Below are 19234 nucleotides of genomic sequence, written 5' to 3'. Positions count from 1 at the left end.
AACATTAATCTAAAGAAGAATTATGCACAGAGAGCGCGCTATTACACTCTAGCAAAAAGACAATACACTTGCTGGCCAACCCCCCTCCTCCATTTATAGCAACACCCCTGCATTAGTACCCCTTACCATCCAAGGCAAATGGTCTCCCCTGGATATGCGTTCCGCGCTTAGTATGCAGCGAGGCCAGAAGCACCATCACCAACAGGGATGCCCTGTCCCGCGCCGAAAGAGTTGCTAAGAGTCTTGAGAGAACCATCGGCCTGGATCTTCCAGCCGGAAATAGCACCGCCGCCACGCTGGAGGTTGTACAGGTACTGGCCATCGGCGCTGAGAGCAAGATCGACGGGCTCGGTGCCCTCACCGGGGCTGGCAGCAACCTCCTTGATGAGAGTGGCAGTGCCGTTGGCAGCAACCTTGTAGCTAGAGATGGCGTTGGTGATGAAGCTGGCTGTGAAGGCAAACTTCTCATCGGGAGTCACAATGACCCAGCAGCCGTCAGTCTGCTGGTTCTTCTCGGACTTGGTGACGGGCTTCAAGAGCGGGTTCGTCTCGGCCTTGTTAAGGTGGTATGTTGACAGACCAGCGTTGCCCAAGGCAGGCAGACCAGACTCCACAACATAGAGTGTGTTTGACTTGCCAAAGATGGCTCCGAAGGGACGGAGGCCGGTGGATGCATAAGTTGTTTCCAGGACAGCATCGCCGTTGGCTGCCACTGAGTACTGGTCGATGGTACTGCCGACCTTGTTGGTGACGATGAGGGTGCGGCCGTCAGGGGAAAAGGTGACGGTGCCTGGAACGCCAATGGGAGTGCTGGTAGCAATGGTGGAGTTGGTGATGGGCGAAAGAGTGCCGGTCCTCTGGTTGACCTTGAAGCCAAAGATGCCTGTTGAGGCAACAGAGCCGTCCAAGGCATAGGCAAATCCGTTGCTGCTCAGGGTGATGGACAGGGGCTGGTCACCAGCATAGATGCTCTGGATCTTCTTCAGGCTGGAGCCGTTGACTGAATACACGGTAACCTCATCACTGGCCGGGTTCACGGCATAGAGGAACTTGTGATCAGCACTCAGCTGAAGGCCACCCTGAGAGTCAAAGTCGACACCCTGGCCATGGCCGCCGGTTGGGTATTCGCCAGTCTTGGTTAATGTGCCATCGGCGTTGCGGTTGAAAGCAATGACTGCGTTGTTGACGGCGTTGGTCAGGGCGAAGACTGCGCCCTTGGTGGTTCGAGAGTCAACGTTGCTTGGAGCAGCGAGGACGGTGGAGATGCCAGTAAGGCCAATGGAAGCAAGAGTAGAGAACTTCATCTTGAATGGATTATAAAGGAAGAAGTTGTGAAAAGGGCTGAAGGATTATTATTAAAGATGGTAGAAGGTGGTGAAAGAGGCGGATGTGAGAGAGAGAGTTGATTGTGTGATGATGAAGCAAAAGAGAGCAGCGTAGGAGAATCATCGTCACTATTATATACTTTACAACTTCTTGCAATCCCTCACGAAAACCCATTTATCTAACTGAATTCCATCTTGTTGAGATCAACATCTTACCAACGTCCAAGTCATCGTCAGCACCAGTGGAGTCTAGGTACCTGAGCAAGTAAGGCTGAGGCTGAGACCCCAGGCCTGCGAATCGTGGAGTTACCGTTACCTAATTGCACATCTTGATTCCATGATCCAAGCTGGCGGTATGCCCTGCATGTTCACTTTGGGAAGAGCGCCCCTTTTAGAATTTCCTTGTTAGGATCTGTCGCTGTGCTTTTGCCCGCACCAACTCGGACGAGGGGCCATGTTCCTGGGTTAATTACCACAAGTAAGCTTGTAAACAAAGAATGGTCCGCGTACGCGCCTCCATCAGCACTCAATGGCTCAAGATATTTTGTTTTCCAGCCACCTGAGGCTGTTTCATGCTACCCAGACAGCTATTGCTGGTTGTACGTACAAGCCACTCAGCACGAGCTGTATGGCATAAAATTGTAGTGCTGGGATCTGCAAAGCGCCCCACGATTCCAATTTCTATGTGTCAAGCTTATTCAGCGGGAAAAGGCTCCTTTTGGCTGCAACGGTAACGCTAAATTTCCTTGATCCAGCTAGAGTCTATCTTCGATTTTCCTTAAAGTCTCCAGAGTTGCTAAGCAGCGCTCAAGTTTATGCAGCTTTGGGAGATAGATTGAGCTCTTTCTGGATAGCTTGTAATCAACGCGCGACATTGAGAGTATGCGCTTTTGTCAGCGAGAATCTAGCAAATACGTGTATATAAAGCTCTGTAAACGACCCAAGATGTGTGATGCTCAATCGAATAGCTTCAGTATATTCAACGAGTCTTTCGGCAGTGGTAATAAAAGCCGACAACCGGCAAATTAGACTACCTCATCCCACATTATCCTGACATCTCTGCGGAGCCATGGCGTCCAAAGTATGCATAATTTTATTAATAGACCGCCATTAATTTCACTTAGACGAAGACCACACGCTAACAAACTATCGTTTTCCTATTTTCCAGTTTACCGTATACACTTGTGGCGGCTCGCAGTGGGCCCAGGTGTCCCATCTTGCATTGGCGGAAAAAGGCATCGCGGAAAATGAGTATGATGTCAAGGAGGTTGATCTATGTAAGACCTAGGCCCTTCCGACTAGGCGCAATTCAGTAACATTTGGAATCATTAGTTGCCGCCGACAATTTCAACCCTGAATACTTGAAGGTGAACCCCAACGGCACCGTGCCAAGCATCACTTCGCCTTCGCTGGACAAGAACATCATCGAAAGCGTGGATGTCGTCAGGTGGATTGATGGGCTAAAGGGAGAGCGCACTTTGGTGCCCGCGGATGCCGCTGCCAAGAGCAAGGCGCAGGCTATTATTGATCTTGTCCACTCATTCGATGGCAGAACCGACACTGTCCTCTTCAATGCCCGCAACGATGAAGAGATGAATGCTAAGAGAGGCACTGGCTTCAAGGATTACCTGGTGAACCGCCAAAACAGGCTCATTAAGGAGAAGGAGGCCAATCCAGGTCATCCATTCTACGGACCCAAGATCCTTGACAATGGCTCCCTCGCCAAATTCTACACTGAGCCCATTGGAGAGGAGCACAAGCAGTTCTACAAGGAGACCGACGAGGCCATGAAAATCTGGGCCAGAGAGCTGGAGCGGCTGGACTCTCTCCTGGTACTGCCATACGCAGTAGGCAATTCTGTCACGGAGGCTGATATCCACGTCACAACATGGCTGTCGCACGCAATGTGGGGAGTCGGCTCGGATTTGACCCAGATTCAGAATTTCGACACCCTAGAGAAGTTTATCCAAAAGTCCGCCCCTGACTTCAAGTTTGGTATGAAGACACGGGAGTGGTGGGCCAATATTACCGCCACGGAGTCCTTCAAGAAGGTATTTCCGCAGCTGCATTAATAAAGCGTTGGAATTGGGAGGGCATGAGTGACGATAGAACGTCAGCAATGTTTGCAATGTTTAGGAATAAATACCCATGTTGTGATGATTCCAATAGCCAGCCTTAGAAGCGTCTTTATCCGTGGCATATACTGAAGAGAAAAGAATATTCTCTGCCAATGTTCATAAATCGAGCTAGCCTTAGTCCATTTCTTAGTGTCCCGCCTGTCCAGTCGAGTACGTCTTGTATTCAGAGTCATTGTTACGAAAAAGAATATTGATCTTGTCCAACTACATAGGAGCGAACGGTGCAATTCTGTACTGAGAAGACTCATGTCCTGATATAGACATCATGGTACTAGTATGATGATCTAACAAAAGGATGTTAACGTTTGATGTCCCAGTTGACCAGGGGAAAGCTGAATAAATGGATAAAGCCCACTTTGTTGTAGCCGGGGCATCTGCAAGATGACTTACCAATTCTTATTTGTTGAGATAGGTGAGCCATCTATTATGACAGTGGCATCAAAGTTAAATTTGGGGTAAGCACCAAATATAACCGGAAAGATGTTCAACTATATTGTGCGTGGCGCACTTTCTCAACATCCTGCATTATTCTCGGGCGAATCGGCATTCTGACCTCCCTCTTCCTCCGTCTCACTCTCTTCCTCCTCCTCTCCTCCTCCCTCTCCCTCTCCCTCCCCTTTTTTCTCCTCATCCACTTCCTCCTCCTCCTGAATTGGAGAGAGAGCCCTGCTTCGGGACCATGGCGAGGTGGCAGGTTCTTGCGAGCGAAGACTCTCATTCACTCCAACGCTCGAATCCTGTTGAAGGAAAGGTGCATTGTTAGCTAACTGATACAAAGAGAAGATAGATTGCTCTAGATTGCCCAGAACCAACCGGATATTCTGTCTGCTCTTCGTCGGCATCGTCCAAACTCATGCGACGAATGCCAGCCTCGAGCTCAGGCTGAGAGCTATCCTCGATTTCAGCCTGTTTCCAGACCGGCTGGGAGAGAGGGGATGGTGGGCGAAGTCTTTCACCGGGGGCCAGAAGCTCAGTGGGCTCTCGTGGCAGCTTTCTGACTCCCTTGAGCGTGTTTCCCAAGCGAACAATTGCCGCGGCACTCTCGTTTGTCAGCCCGTACGACTGGACCTCTGCTTCGACCTCTTCCTCAGTCCTGGGCCTTCTTCGTGACATTGTTTATTATATTCGTGCTCAGATAAATGGACCGAGGAATAAACAAATGAATTGATGCTATCTGGAAAACAAGGGACAAAGAGAGGTAAGAAAGAATTGAACGTGTGTTCTCGAAAAACGACACGCCGCATGGCAGCTGTCAGAAAAGCGTCGAAACACGTCCAGACCTTGGTAGACGCGCAACGCGTTGCATACTCATTCGTGTATAACTACTAATGCGCTATTAACTGCACCAAATTGACGTTTTCAACGAAAAGTCTCAGCAGAGACTGAAAGCTTTCGAGTTGCGCCTCTTGAACCCGTTCCAGCCCTCATTTCTTCTCTATCCTCTTCAAGCCACAGCCCAGCAGCATTTGCCCTGTTTCCTCACCAAATAGGTTCTGAGCAATCATTTTGCTGGATCTCTGCCAATATTTTGCAATCTTCTGTTTCTGCAGAGCCGCGTGAAAGTGCAAATCCCAAGCCCCTTTTAAATCTGCAGCATCCCTCATAAATGCATACCAACCTCAGCCTAGAACACTCACTAAGGCGTCAGCTCTTGTCCGGTCGAATGCAGGCGATATTCATTCTGGTTTTAGACCCATCGAAATTCAGCTCCTTCTTCCATACTCACTGACCATACGTAGCGATGCTATCTTATACATACAGATGCTGCTCTATTGCGCTTGACAGAATCTGGCTCGCGACAGCCTATCCGACCCTCACGATACATACACGAGGCACCCACTTGTAGTCGAAATCAATGCAAAAGGATAATCGACCAACCGACAAATACGTCATACTCTCCTTCAGATGCCTTGGTACGCATCCACAAGAAGTCTCACACCTCCATCTCGTTGTTCTCATTTATACGGCCCACGGTACTACAACTATGCCACCCAGTGCGTCAGGCACTTCAAAAAGTATATTCAACAGTCACACATGGCTATGTTTACTCTGCTGCACCAACTGGACGCATCGAAAAGATCTATTTCAGGCAAAATCAGCTTCAAACACTTCCGAGGGCATTTGCTGCCTTGGAGTTTAAGAACATAGCGGCCATAAATGGGGACTAATTTAGAGCGGGTACATTGAGAGATGAGGTATCCTTTAATACCAGCATGGAGAATGCGGATCCACAATCTTCTGAACCATCGACCAACGTCCTTACTCTGCCCAAAAAGCCGTCCACTGCTCCAGAAACTTGTTCTATGGCATGCGTTATGAACAAGGCCGTTGGGAGGATTTTTAATGCTACCACCCCACCCGTGACGTACCTTGACGACTATTTCAAGCCCGGAAACTCCACCATCAAAGTCTTGAAATGGAACAAGTTCTGGAAACTTTGTCGCTTGGTTGTCCACAAGCAGAAGATATACGAGACTGTTTTAGCTAGGGAAAAGGACAAAAATTATCAAGAACAAGGAAGCATGAAAGATTGCCAAAAAGAATAGAAAAAAAACATACAACAGCCGGTGTTCGCTGATGGTCACCCACTCAACTACTAATCTGCCTCTCATTGGCTTGACTCTGGGAGAGCGGACGGGATCCCGTATATTCCAATGGATATGGTCGTATGTGCTTGGAAATGGAGCAAGCATGTTTATATATTTGACTTGGCGGCTCATAGCTTCTTCCACAACGTGGTTGGCGATATTTGCCAGTCTCCAAAACGAACTTCCTCCTATTTATAATCGGCCTTCACTATGAAGCTAACACAAGGGGCAGCCATGGCTCCTCGACTGACACTGCAAATTTGTTCTCCGATTAGGCCGCGTTTGGCACGGTGCAATGGTTCCGTATATAATCACAGAGCCTTCCACGACAGAAAAGCTGATTTCATCACCCTGAATTCGAACAGATCCCTTCAAGCACGCAAACTCAAGATCTTCGTAGGCGGTCCTCAAGAGGTCTATGTTGTAACTGATAAGGACGTAGGCTTCGCCATGAGAGCAGCTGCAGTTAAGCAGGCTGGGTCCATCACTCGCTTCAGTCCCGGATAAAGTCCTGCTCACGTTCCACCATGCCTCTCGGTGTTTCATTCACGGTGTGTTCCATTCTTGTATATGATACAGCTTGACGCCTATGTATTAGCATCGGCTACAGACCCTGCACAAGCCGGGGAAGTGGGGTGTCCAACCGCGATAGCTCTTCCGAGGCAACGACCCTTGAAGGAGTCGAGAGTTGATCGTTCGGTTATTGTTGTATTAGTTGGGAGCCATGTAGGATATGTCAGGACTAGCAGAGAATGTCAATACCACATGCAACTCACAGTCTCCTTCTGGTAGTGTCGCGGCTGCGGATCCATGGCCTGGTAGACTTGAGTCTTATTGACGCAAAGAAGAATTTTGATCTTAGTTCCACGAGCTTCAATACATACAAATACACGGCAAGTAATCCCCAAGCCCCCTACAGATCAATCTCCTTCAACCGGATGTAGCACTGTGTCGGCTCCCTCGCAAACCTCTGCACCGCCTCATAGCCGCCCAGCTTCTCCGGGATCGGCAACATGTCAAAATTCCACACGATTAGCGCGAAGTGAATTTTGAGCACTTGCAGCGCCAGCTTTCTCCCGAAACATCCCCTGAGCCCCAACCCGAACGCCAGCGACGGCCCAGCCATCGTGTTGAACACCTCGGCTCCGGTGTCCGGATCCGTCTCGAGCCAGCGCTCGGGCAGAAACCTGTCAATGTCATCGTCTGACCAGGCGCGTGTCAGCGCTGACCTGGCTGTCTGGCGGGCCCCCGGGCTGCGTGCCTCGTCCGCAAGCCTCATGTTGGGTTCGAGGTAGCCTGGGCCATTGGCCATGAGGAAGACATTGGTTCCCTTGGGGATATGGCGGCCCAGGACGGTGGCATCCTGCTGAGCCTGGCGGACAACAAAGGCGATGGTGTTCGAGTGGCGAAGAATCTCCTCCACTGTGGCATCCAGGTAGGGGATCTGTGCGTTGCTAAGCTCCGCGTAGGTCAGGTCGCGCTTCTCCTGGACGGCAGCTGGGAAGGCGGAGCGGAGAGCGTCACGGAGGCGGCTCTGCGCGGCTGGGTTGTCCGTCAGCATCTTGACGCCCCAGGCGATGGTGGTAGCAGATGTGTCGTGGCCAGCCATCATGAAGCCAAAGAACTCGTCGGCAATGGCGCCCTTGCGGTAGTCGGGCTGGCGGCCTTCTTTGGTCGCCACGTCGCGTTCGCGAAGGAGGACGGAGTGGAGCGCGCTCTTGGGCTTGATGGTAGGGTCCTTCTCGATCAATCGGACGGACTCTTCTACCTTGTCCCGGATGTACTTGTCCTTGATACTCTTGGCCTTTCTCATGTAGGGGAACTTGCGGATGACCCATGAAGTCAGCACTGGGGCAGGAGAGAGCTGAGTGTCCGTGACCGAGTTGGCCAGGGTGAGCACAGCCGAGAAGATGTCCGGAGTGTGGCCTTCGGGGAAAGCGAAGGGCTCGTCGACATCATCGGGGAACACAGGCTCAAAGTTGTCCAACGCCTTGATACGCTGGATGGTGTTGGTCTCGTCCTCGAGCAGGCCAAAGGAAGAGGCAAAGATGGAGTCCAACGCAGAAAAGGTGACATCGTGGTGGGCCGAAAAGGGACGGCCCTTGGCTATGGTGCATTTTATCTTCCACAACTTCATAAGGGCGTTTGCGGCCATGTACACCTCCGGAGCGCTGACCTCCCGGATGAACGTTGGGGCCATCAAGTGATTGATCAAGCTGCGATTGTTCTTGAACCGAGAGTCGGTCGAGATGAATTGAATATGCTGCTCTGGCAAAATACCATTGATAAGCTCGCCAAAGATTTCACTGCGGTCGAATACTTTTATTCTCCGAAGCAGGATATCTTGGCTTTCGAAAGGGTCGGTCACCACGACCCATGGTAGTCCCCCGGGCTTGATAAAGGCCTGCACAATAGGGCTTTGGAGGCGAGTTGTAAGGGACGTTAACCAGCACTGCTCTCATCCAAGATTACATGTTAGCAATCTGCATCCGCCTGGACTGATGAACAGGCAGCTCATGTTGTGAGTGAGTAGTGGCTGCGTCTTACAAATATGCGTTGTGTACGCATCACATAGCCCATCATCTCGGGCACATCCCCAAACATCTTTGCTGCCGCATCTTTGTTGTGTGGGATATCAGGAATCGGCTTCGGCAGGATCCGTCGATAGGCCATGTACAAAGCCACGCAAACGATCCCCACGACCCAAGCTCCTCCTGAGGAGATAGTCAGCGCCATTGTATTTGCCAAAGTGTTGCTTTACTGGATGCACGCAAGTCTGAGATTGGAAAACCACGGACGGGAGAAGCAAATGGGATGTGGCTTCCAGATGAAAAACCACCAAACCAGCAGCATATAACTTCAATTTGAAATCCCGCCATCTCTATCGAGTTGGCTATACGAAAAGGGCCCTGGCTCGCCCATGCATAAGACATGAGCGCATTTAGGTCGGGAGGAGCACTATGGAACGTCTGGGTTACATCAACAACGATACTGCGGGGTCTGGCCGCGCTTCGTTTCCTCCCCCTGCTCAAGAGGCAAGATTTGGCTAAACTAAACGGTAACAAGCATCTTAGCGCGGGTTTGCCTAACCGCCAAAAACGGAATCATCTGAATACCTCAAATAGAAGACACCACACTCAAGACAAGTGCTTGACGGGATCCCGTATATTCCAATGGATATGGTCGTATGTGATAGTATGCATTGTCAGAAGCACTTGTAGTACTCGTGTTGTAAGACAGCATTCCAGGAGCTTCTCTTTTGCGCATGTACAGTACTTCAAACCGAGAGAAGCCAAAGTTGATAGCCAATGAGATGTTTCGTACGGAAGAACGTAACTGAACATACCCACCAACCAAGATCGCTTTTGGACGACCGCTGACGAGTGCTATGAACGATGTCGGTTCCGTTTGTTGTAGTGCTTCGTGAACGACAATGATGCCAAAAGCCTGGCAGCGAGGAAGCCGAATCCCTTCTCCAGTCAACTCGCGAAGAAAAGGCACACAAGCGCGCTGGAGACTTACTATTGCTGGCCTTATAGAGGCTCCCTTGATCCGCAAAATGCGGGCTCCTCTGGGCACTAAGCATATCCAAGCCATAGTGGACACAATGAGGCCGAGCTTTGTTCAGAAGTAGAGTAAACAAGAAGGAGGCTCCTGAGGCTAACATCAAGCGGAGAGCTCGTGATGCTGATCTATCCCCAAAAACACCCGGGTGCATCGGTCATCCAGTTGCCCATGTATCAGTCACCTCCCCGACGTGATACATGGCCCCCTGCCTGTCAGCAACGCCAGAGCTGGTCCATAGCCAATGCAAATCTTCCTGAGAAATCGCGGTATCCTGGTCAAGAAGCTCTGCCAAACCCAACATCTGGTTGGGCGAAAGTCCGCTCACTGCGCTTGTCTCTTCTAGGTGGGGTGGCAGATGAGAGGCTTGTTTGGTTTGATCGAAATTCTGTGCAAAATGCTCAGCGGCATTCGTCGTGGCAGTCGCGGTAAGATATCCCAACTGAGATTCCACTGGAGTCGTTGCTGATAATTCCACATTGAGCAATCTTAAGAATTCCAAAAGCCTCTCAAGCTCATCTTTCCGGAACTCGGCGATAAAACTGCCCCTAGCAATCATCTGATTCAACAGGTAAAAACTGGTATCAATCTCCGTCACATCTTTGAAGGGGCAATGGGGGATGATTGCCATCAAAGCAAGGATAAAGGCAGATGAGAATGTGCTGTCGAGGTCGAAGGGAAGAAAAGACTCTAGATAAGCAAAACGCATAAGTAGTGTGCCTCGGGGTGAAAGCCGGATAAGAAAACGGGGACTTGATAAGTTACCTAATAGATGCTGTGTTTGGAGAGATAAAAGGATACGCAGTGATTTGGTCGCAGATTCTTGTGAGGTCTTGAGTAGAGCTTTGATTGGTGCTGCTAGTTGACGGTGCTCACGTTTTGCACTGATATTCTCAAGCATCTCTCGTATCAAGCACATGAGTAATGGGCGAGTAGCGAGGACTATACACTGCAGTGAAGGAAGAGCGACGATTGTTAGCACAAAGGGAATAGTTTGGCGTTCGGCCTATAACATAACAATATACATACCTGGTGATAGTATAAGTTTAACGTGGCTGCAACTCTAGAAGTCGGCCCCGAGCGATCAAATCGGAACTCAAATGACTCCTCGAGGTCACTCGCGAGGCCTGCGAGATTTCTCAATACTTCTTGGGTGTTTTCTAAAAAGGAAAGCCCAAGCTCTCCATTTTTGCCATATACATCTGTGGAGACCATAAGCCATTCTGTTTGTCTGTATATACCGAGAGGGTTACTCACTCTCTAAGACATTGGCCAATAAGCGCGATAACGCGACGTGCAGCGTCAAGGATTTGGAAAAAATCGAGTTGTGCCCAAAGTCGGGTAATGAAACCATTATATCTTCATCATGGATCATATTGGGTGCTCCCATGAGGGACGAAAATCTCCGGTCCAGGATGTATATCGTCCACCAAACGGCCCGGTGGCGTTTGGCATCTTCCTCGGTGAGATCGTCTCCAACAAGCTCCCGATGCAGTCCCTGGCTCAGAGCCATGCGCATTGCCTGGCCAATCTATACCATTGCGTAAAATCAGTATCCGGAGCTGTGGGGAGGCTCAAAGAATCACTTACATAGAGGAAAGCGCTGTTTCGATGATCAATTGACTGCAAGTATAAGGCGAGGCAGCACAGTATTTCAATAGAAAGAATAGGGTCTTGGTAAAGGCCAAAGGAATTTGGAAGAAGCTCGATAGCGCGTGATATCAGCTCGAACCCTCCAGGTCTGTTGCCCATGCTCCCGGACAGCAGCGCTTGGCCAAAGCCCATGATCAAGAGAAAGTGGACGAACCACAAGTGACCGCCCGGGAGCGGCTCGGCCTGCGGTCCTCGATCGTAAAATTCATATAGCCCATCCATAAATGTTTTCTCGTGGAACAAGTGGTACAACTGGCCCAAGTGAAACCTGACCGTGTTGGTCAAATACATGGCATAATCGAGGGAGGGGATTTGGTCCATGTTCAGCGGGCCTCTCGCTCTCACTGATGGCCATTCGACAGATCGGCCATCCGGGTTGAGAGGCACTTCTGGAGACTCCGAATGCTTCAGATGGTCCTTGATCAAGCGCATGACCTGGCGACTGTAGGCCCACGTTGAGGACGGGCCAAGAAACCCTATCATTGCGTCAGCAATAGCAGTGTCATGACGGGATAGAAGCCACTAACGCCTCCTCCCATTGACATCACGGAGGACCTCCGACTGGCCACTTGCAAGGGCATTATGCATTGTCATCAGGCTCTCTCTTCTCGGCCCACCGCTCAAGGCCGCTTCACCATTGACTGCTTCAGCATTGGCCGCGGGCACCGCTGCTGGAATTCTGTTGGCGAACGGCGGCCAAGTTTCATCTGGAGTTCCCGCTCGCTGTGGTGAGTTTCCTGAGAGCCGTAGTGAGTTGGTGTTGTCCGATGGCTGTCGTCGGCGCCGCTTGGCAGCTTTCGGGCTGTCTCCATCCCGTGAGACGATAGATCTCCTCTTCAGCTCAGTCAAGTATCTGGAAAACGGGTGCGGTTAACATCACGCCTACATCAAGAAGGAAAGAGAAATAGACACATGCCTTTCAGAAACCAAGACTTTCCGGTCATTAGGCAAGATGCACTGAGTCTTGCGCCGGACGCATGTCGCGCAGGGCTGACGCCCGTCACACTTCACTTTACGCTCTCGACACGCGCTGCAGCTGTCTCGGGGATCAGCAAGGCCACTGTCAAGAGAAGCAGAAATGGCTCACGCATTGTTCCTACGCTTGCTCTGCGCGGAGCTTGCGTCTGTTTCGGGTTCCTCTCCGGGGGAACTCATTCCAAATGCCGAGACTTTGATGGCCGGGTGTGAGGTTGTCAGCGGTGTTCAAGTATATCTCGGCCCATGGAATCGCAAAATCAGTGGGTTCCCAAACCATGGGGTAATGCGAGATTTGGTGGGGGTTTGACTACCTACAGTAAGCCGCCTAAAACATGTCCCGACAATGCCTTGGAGCCTCCTATATGTATACAGCCCACTACGCGTGGCGTGAACCAGGTATATGTACACCTCAGTTTGCTTGGGTCTAAAATCGAAGTTGGGTGCATCCAGAATATCTTAAGAGATAGCATATCTTCATGTCACTCAATAGGGGCTTATAGCCACTCTGAGGCCTAGTTGGATTAATCGTATGTTTGGACTACGGCTCTGTTTTATAGGCCCGCTGCGATCTTGTCCAGATCATGCACTACCTCCTTCGTCGATCTGGCTAAGAGTCCCGAGTCCTGCTGGCCTAACATATAGCCCACGCCGAGCTCCTGGATTGCCCAGTTTTGTAGCTCCGGATTTTCGTATATTCCAGCAAGTCCCATCACTCTGCCATGTTTCTTACAGGCTTTGCTAATGGCCTCGAGTGCCCCGCGGAACTCGGCGCTCTTGAATTCACCAGGAACTTCCAACTCTATGGAGAGATCATTAGATCCAACCAACAGCACCTCAACTCCCGGAACCGCCGCGATCTCATCAATGTTATCGATGCTTTCTCTTGTTTCAATCATCAACACGACCGAGGATCCCGTGGCGTTCGTCTCTTCGATGATTTTGCTGATTGGGGTGGTATTCAGACCAAACGCAGGGAGCTGGCCGGTCATCGATCGTCTGCCCATTGGCGGGTATTTGGATATTGACACGGCCGCCTGGGCATCGACTGAAGCATGGTATTAGCTGATGACTGGAAATACTGGATTTTCTAGACGCTCACTTTTGCTATGTATATGGGGGAATATGACCCCTAGGGCTCCTCCGTCCAAGACGCGCTGCACAAACCCATCTCCGCATTGATATGGAACCCGAACAAACGGTGTAATTCCAATATGAAGTCCTGCAGAACAAAGCGCACTGGCCTGGTCTAGAGATAGAGTGGAATGTTCCAATTCGATGAAGAGGGAGTCGAAGCCTGCATTTTTCGCAAGTCTTACGATTTGGGGATTAGTCACTAATCGAATACCGAGTGCCTGTTTTATGATGTATAGAGAATCAGTGAATGGATCTCCAGTCATTTCGATCAGAAAAACCTACTGTGCATAACCTCTTCGAAGCAGCACAAAGCTGCAAGCTGTTTGCCGCGATCGTGCCCATGTTGCGTGTGAAAACTCCTTCCAATTCGCTTTGGTCAAACCTCATAAAGTAAGTAAACTGAGAGGCTTGTGGGCAAGTTCTAGACAATTATATCTTTGGATCGATCGCGGCTCAGAAGCCCGAAGCCCCTTTGTCCCATAACTTACTGGACCAGCGAATGCCCATTTACAGTGACTTAGCCTTGCTCCAGAACGTCGGTCTGACGAAAATTGCCGTGGGCATGCTTCTACATCTCTCTCGGCTTGCTGACCCGAGCTCAGCTCGGAGACTTTAGCCGAAGCATTTCTAGCACAAGGAAACCCCACGCTAGCAAGTGGGTGCCGATAGTGTAAGAATGGCAGGCATCCTTAATCTATATCACTTAGCTTTTCTTTTGTTTTCTCTGATGTAAGTTGAGGTATCTTGGAGAACAAACGAAATCGATTAGTAACAGTCTTACAAGATGCTCAGAAGCATCTTTCTTTGCCCAAAAGACCTCGTGTGCTATAGAAATATGGAAATAACCTATATTAAATATTGGATTGGTGGCGCGATAACAGTTTAGTAGGCCGACTGATTGAAGCTTAGTATCTGTTAAATAGTCGACGACCTCGAGAATATATCGATTCTACCAAGATACTTGGCCGATGAGCACTACCGGCATATTATCTCATTTATTAGGAACAGGCCTTTCACACAGCCACTTGTTCTCCACGCTCTCCATGTTCCACTAACGCCCATACCCTAACTCAGGTGCGTCGTGTGGGGTTATCGTGCCTCAATTGGTTTGAAATAGCAACTTAAGTTGAAGAAAGGCTTGGATCTGGCAGCCAAAAGACGTGAGCTGATCCAAGTGACCATGAGACATCAATGTTCCATTATCACGAGCAGTCACCAATATGCCGAACGAGACGTTGAACACCTTCCTTCTACCCAACCTTTTTCCTAATCTCCATCATGTTCATCATATTGATTGCTTGATTGGAAGCCGGCCTGGACGCAAGATCACACCAGCACCATCTGCGCGCTGGAGGAAGCCAAGATCAGAGCCATACTCAAGGCGTCCAGCTTTCTTGATCGTCTTATCCATTGCGTCCTCTAGCCCGGCAAGTAAACCCGAGACCAAATATTGATTGAGGCACAGATGGCGCTCTTGGGTGGCGCTCTTGGGTGGCGCACCAAGTTCGGCCTGCATTCCCGAAAACTCCAGGTTGATGTAAACATCGTCTTATCTTCTTATCAATTAGAGAACGGTTTTGTTGCACCCATATAAGACGACCAATAAGTCACACTCCAGAAAATCAAGATGAGATTGCCGTTCTCCTACTTGTATTATAACTTGAGTGTGTCTGGAGTTCGCTTCGACTGCTTTCCCCCCTTTACCGTCCATATTTTGCATTTCCACACTTGATGTGATCTATAGCAAAGATGGCAGCGCTCGTAGACGTCGAAAAGCTGAACCAAGATGGCCTCGTAGAGACCATATCGACCCGAGCCGGAGAAGGCGCGGAGCTGAACCAACTGAAGCGCGAGTTCACCCGCGCCAAGTCTTGATGTTCTCCATTGCTTGCGCGATAGGTACAGGGCTCGTTATCAGCTCAGGGGCGGCCCTATCGGAGGGGGGCCCAGGGAGTCTTCTCATCGCATACCTCATGGTAGGCGGCGCTGTCTTCTTCGTCATGACTGGGCTCGGAGAAATGGCTGCATTTCTCCCCATGAACAAGGGCTTCGGAGGATATGCTAGCCGTATGGTTGATCCGGCGTTTGGGTGTGTATCCATCCGCTCCAAAGAGACATGAATGCTGATATGGTTCTCTGTTCAGGTTCGCAACCGGCTGGAAGTATTTCTTCAAGTACATCATCGCGATGCCGTCAAATCTGACAGCAGCAGGTCTCGTTGTTCGCTACTGGAGGCCTGATCTAAACGTCGGGATCTGGATTGCAATCTTCGGAGCCGTCATCATTTTTATAAATGTAAAACATCATCTTTGGATCATGGTCCGTATGTCCGCTGACTGACACGTGGCTTCACAGTTTCTGCACGTTTCAAAGCTCGGTGAGACGGAGTTCTGGCTTGGTCTATGTAAGGTTCTGATCATGACCATATTGATAATCTCTTGTCTGGTGGTGGCCCTCGGCGGTGGTCCCAACCACACGAGAAGCGGCTTCCGATATTGGAGGGACCCAGGTGCCTTCAAAGAATACCTCGTTGAAGGAAGTCTCGGGCGCTTCTTGGGTGTCTGGGCCTGCTTCTGCCAGGCCTGCTTCGCATTTACTGGGACGGAGGTCGTAGGAATGACATTTGGCGAGACGCCGAACCCGAGGAAGAACATCCCCAGAGCTGTGAAGCAGACTTTCTGGCGGATTGCTGTCTTCTACATCCTGGGCGTCATTGTCCTAGGCATGGCCGTGCCAAGCGACAACGAGTTGCTGATCGGTGCTACCAAAAAGTCTACCAGCGCTGGTGAGTCGTTCCAACCGCGGCAGCCGCAGCGCCACCAGCTGACTGCTTGAATAGACGCTTCGCCCTTTGTTGTGGCTGTTCGTATAGCTGGCATTTCAGTCTTCCCGGACTTCGTAAACGCCTCGCTGCTGGTCTTCACCCTCAGCGCAGCATCCACAGGTGAGTCCTGACACTATATTCGTGGCCATGATACAGAGACCTTTCTGACCTGAGATCCTTCTAGATATCTACTGCGCCTCTAGGTCTTTGTATGGTCTTGCAAGGGACGGACAGGCCCCACGAATCTTTGGGAAGACCCGGGAGAACGGGAACCCGGTTTATGCTGTGGGCATAACGTGCCTCTTTGTAGGCCTAGGCTTCCTAAACGTCGCCAAGTCTGCCGCCACTGTCTTCCAGTACCTCATTAGCCTCGTCACCATCTTCGCCGTTCTCAACTGGATGGCGATCCTGGTATCCCACATCTCTTTCCGCCGGGCGTTGAAGGCGCAAGGCATCGCAGCCAAGGACCTATCATACACAGCTTTTGGCCAACCTTGGGGTTCATACTACGCTCTGACCATATCATTGCTCGTCATTGTGTTCAGCGGGTATGACGCCTTTACTCCGACCTTCCATGTTGGCAAGTTCATCTTGAAATATCTGGGCGTGGTAATCTTCGTCGCCAACACCGTCATCTGGAAATGGTGGAAGGGGACAAAAAGGGTGACAGCAAGCACCATGGATCTCGTCACGGGCAGTAGGAAGTACCAGGACAGGGAGACTGCCTCGGAGAAAGAATGGACGGAAGGTTTCTGGCATAAGATGCTTCACAGGTTGAAGAAGTAGGTCATTAAGATATTGTAGGAAGCAAAGTCCAGGCCCTGGATATATGCAATGAAGAAATCAGTGTCGAGGCTTTCCCTTGAAAACAGAAGCATTGTGCGTGACGACCGATAGCCTAATCCTCGAATGCGATTGAAACCTAGGGCGGCGAATACATCTCTCATTTATGACACTCGGCTCATACAAGATTGCAAGAAACCGCACGGTCAAAATCGTCCCGCTATCTTACATTCACCCAGTTGTAATTTTTGAATTGAATCTGTGTGATCTCGTATTCAGGAAAGTAGGTACAAATTATCAGTGTCAAAAACTCGCAAATTTCCGATCTTGCCAAGGGTTCGCAGAAGTTCTGAATACCACTCAGGGCCTTTATATATCACGGCTCCACAGTCTTCGTTTTGTAGTCACAGCAAGGACTAAGGAAATTCTTGATATTCACACCAATTCATGATCCGATGTACAGTGGCAGTAGACTTACTTAGCAGGTCGGCAGCCCTCATGGCCAAGTACGAAGCTGGTTGGGCAGAAAGCAATTGTGTGACAACAGTTTGCCACCCCGATCCGTTCCAAAATCTAATCTTCGCAGGCTTGTTATCGTAATTGCGAAACCATTTCGCTGCCGGATCAATTCATCGTCGAGATACCGGCACCACAGCCCGACGGCCACTATGCTGCGTGGGCCTTCGGTAGTTATGGCCGAGCAATATGATCGGTTTAGGAAGTTTTAAGCTCGGCCTTTGTCGCCGAGCTCCACATCAGCAGCGACGTGTGGTAATGCTGAGGAGGCTCGGTGCAAGACCCAGGGATTGTTGTTGACATTCGGTCTCGGGGTGCGAAGGAGGGAGAAATATGTGACTTGCCGTTAAAAATGTGAGGATGCTTCAGTGAGTTTCTGAATGCCCCAAATCGCCACTAGTCATTCTCGACACCAGACGTTCGTTCAAGATGTTTTTCGAGTCAATCCAGCCTGGGGTTCCAGACCACATGTACGACTTAAAAAAGAAAGCTGACAATGACTTATCTCCGTCAAAAGCTGACCTTGGTATCGGCATCTACCGCAATGAGCAGGGTGCTTACCAAGAGCTCCAATGCGTCAAAGAAGTCAGTCATAAGGAAAGGGTAGAAGGCAACAGTCAGGAATTCTAGCTAATTATATATTGCTTCGATTTAGGCAAAGCAAGTTCTAGCGAAGATGGATATCGGTCACGATGTAAAACAAGCGTATCATTTTTGTGATAGGCCGCAATCTGGCTAACCAAGAGTTACAGTACGAGCTGACAACAGGGAATCCTGGGTATCTCGAAGAAGCGTCCGGTGTAATTTTTGGCCAGGGCGGCATCTCGTCAGCCAAGGTGAATTGCCATCGTCGCACGTCCTTGAGAGCATCCAATCTAACCAAGTGGCCTTCCCAGATAGCCTCTGTTCAGACAATCTCCGGAACTGGAGCGGTTCATCTCGCCGCCCTATTCATTTCTCGGTGCATATCTCCCCATATCAAGGTGTTCGTTGGTGTTCCAACATGGGGCAACTACAAGCCTGCCCTTGACCTCGTCGGTCTCCAGACTATAGAGTATCGTCATTACAATCCCTCGACTCGTTCATACGATCACAATTCGACCATGATAGCCATTGAAGAAGCGCCTGCAGGCAGTGTCTTCATCTTCCAAGGGTGCTGCCACAATCCAACTGGTGCCGATCCGACCCCTGAACAGTGGTCCGAGATTGTAGAAGCCCTCAAGGTCGGGAGTCATCTCCCCTTGTTCGACCTCGCGTACCAGGGCCTCGGCCAAGGGCTAGACGAAGATGCCTACGCAGCCCGTCTTTGCGCCAGACGAGGACTTGAGTCACTTGTATGCCAGTCCTTTTCCAAGAACTTTGCCCTCTATGGCGAGCGGTGCGGCACTCTTCATGTTGTCTGTAACGACAGCAGGGCGGCAGCAAACGTGCACGACCAAATGCGCTGCCTCATCCGCTGGGAGATCTCGTCCACCCCAGCATACGGATCGCGCCTCATCAAATTTGTCTTGCAGGATGACCACTTGAAAGCTGACTGGTAAGCCACGCACACGTTCATTGGCAATAGAACCATCTGACAGCGTTTAGGAAAGCTGAGCTCTCGGCGATGAGGGAGAGACTTGCAAGTCTCAGGCTGCAGCTGTTCGAACAGCTCACGAAGATTCTCCATGTAAGTCGACTTGAGCTTGCGAATACTACAAATACTCACAGAAGAACGCAGACGCCCGGTGA

At 50.3% G+C, this 19234-nt stretch overlaps 6 protein-coding genes across 6 annotated transcripts; 3 read left to right on the top strand and 3 right to left on the bottom strand.

Moving 5' to 3' along the window:
• Positions 1 to 167: 167 nt before the first annotated feature.
• TGAM01_v204525 (hypothetical protein) lies at positions 168 to 1304 on the bottom strand (the record flags this gene model as incomplete). Its single annotated transcript, XM_018810614.1, has 1 exon — positions 168 to 1304. One exon carries the CDS (start codon positions 1302 to 1304, stop codon positions 168 to 170), a length of 1137 nt encoding a protein of 378 aa, XP_018656179.1.
• A 1090-nt stretch (positions 1305 to 2394) lies between these two features.
• On the top strand, positions 2395 to 3397 carry TGAM01_v204524 (hypothetical protein; the record flags this gene model as incomplete). Its single annotated transcript, XM_018810615.1, has 3 exons — positions 2395 to 2406; positions 2494 to 2602; positions 2658 to 3397. 3 exons carry the CDS (start codon positions 2395 to 2397, stop codon positions 3395 to 3397), a joined length of 861 nt encoding a protein of 286 aa, XP_018656180.1.
• A 578-nt stretch (positions 3398 to 3975) lies between these two features.
• On the bottom strand, positions 3976 to 4576 carry TGAM01_v204523 (hypothetical protein; the record flags this gene model as incomplete). The annotated part of the gene is made up of 2 exons (XM_018810616.1): positions 3976 to 4230; positions 4277 to 4576. 2 exons carry the CDS (start codon positions 4574 to 4576, stop codon positions 3976 to 3978), a joined length of 555 nt encoding a protein of 184 aa, XP_018656181.1.
• A 5196-nt stretch (positions 4577 to 9772) lies between these two features.
• On the bottom strand, positions 9773 to 13250 carry TGAM01_v204522 (hypothetical protein; the record flags this gene model as incomplete). The annotated part of the gene is made up of 7 exons (XM_018810618.2): positions 9773 to 10305; positions 10381 to 10564; positions 10645 to 10817; positions 10873 to 11146; positions 11206 to 11744; positions 11796 to 12121; positions 12883 to 13250. The coding sequence occupies 7 exons, from the start codon at positions 13248 to 13250 to the stop codon at positions 9773 to 9775; spliced, it is 2397 nt and encodes a 798-aa protein (XP_018656183.2).
• A 1875-nt stretch (positions 13251 to 15125) lies between these two features.
• Positions 15126 to 16990, top strand: TGAM01_v204521 (dicarboxylic amino acid permease; the record flags this gene model as incomplete). Its single annotated transcript, XM_018810619.1, has 5 exons — positions 15126 to 15469; positions 15525 to 15675; positions 15736 to 16165; positions 16220 to 16324; positions 16389 to 16990. Coding segments are annotated over 5 exons (1632 nt in total), but the record flags the coding sequence as incomplete, so codon positions are not given.
• Positions 16991 to 17932: 942 nt separating this feature from the next.
• Positions 17933 to 19234, top strand: TGAM01_v204520 (hypothetical protein; the record flags this gene model as incomplete). Its single annotated transcript, XM_018810620.1, has 4 exons — positions 17933 to 18088; positions 18256 to 19040; positions 19091 to 19172; positions 19214 to 19234. The coding sequence occupies 4 exons, from the start codon at positions 17933 to 17935 to the stop codon at positions 19232 to 19234; spliced, it is 1044 nt and encodes a 347-aa protein (XP_018656185.1).

The sequence above is a fragment of the Trichoderma gamsii genome (assembly GCF_001481775.2).
Source record: "Trichoderma gamsii strain T6085 chromosome Unknown Scaffold_13.2, whole genome shotgun sequence".
NCBI lineage: Eukaryota > Fungi > Ascomycota > Sordariomycetes > Hypocreales > Hypocreaceae > Trichoderma > Trichoderma gamsii.
Note: the sequence above shows the minus strand (reverse complement) of the source record. Positions and strands in the feature narration are given on the sequence as shown.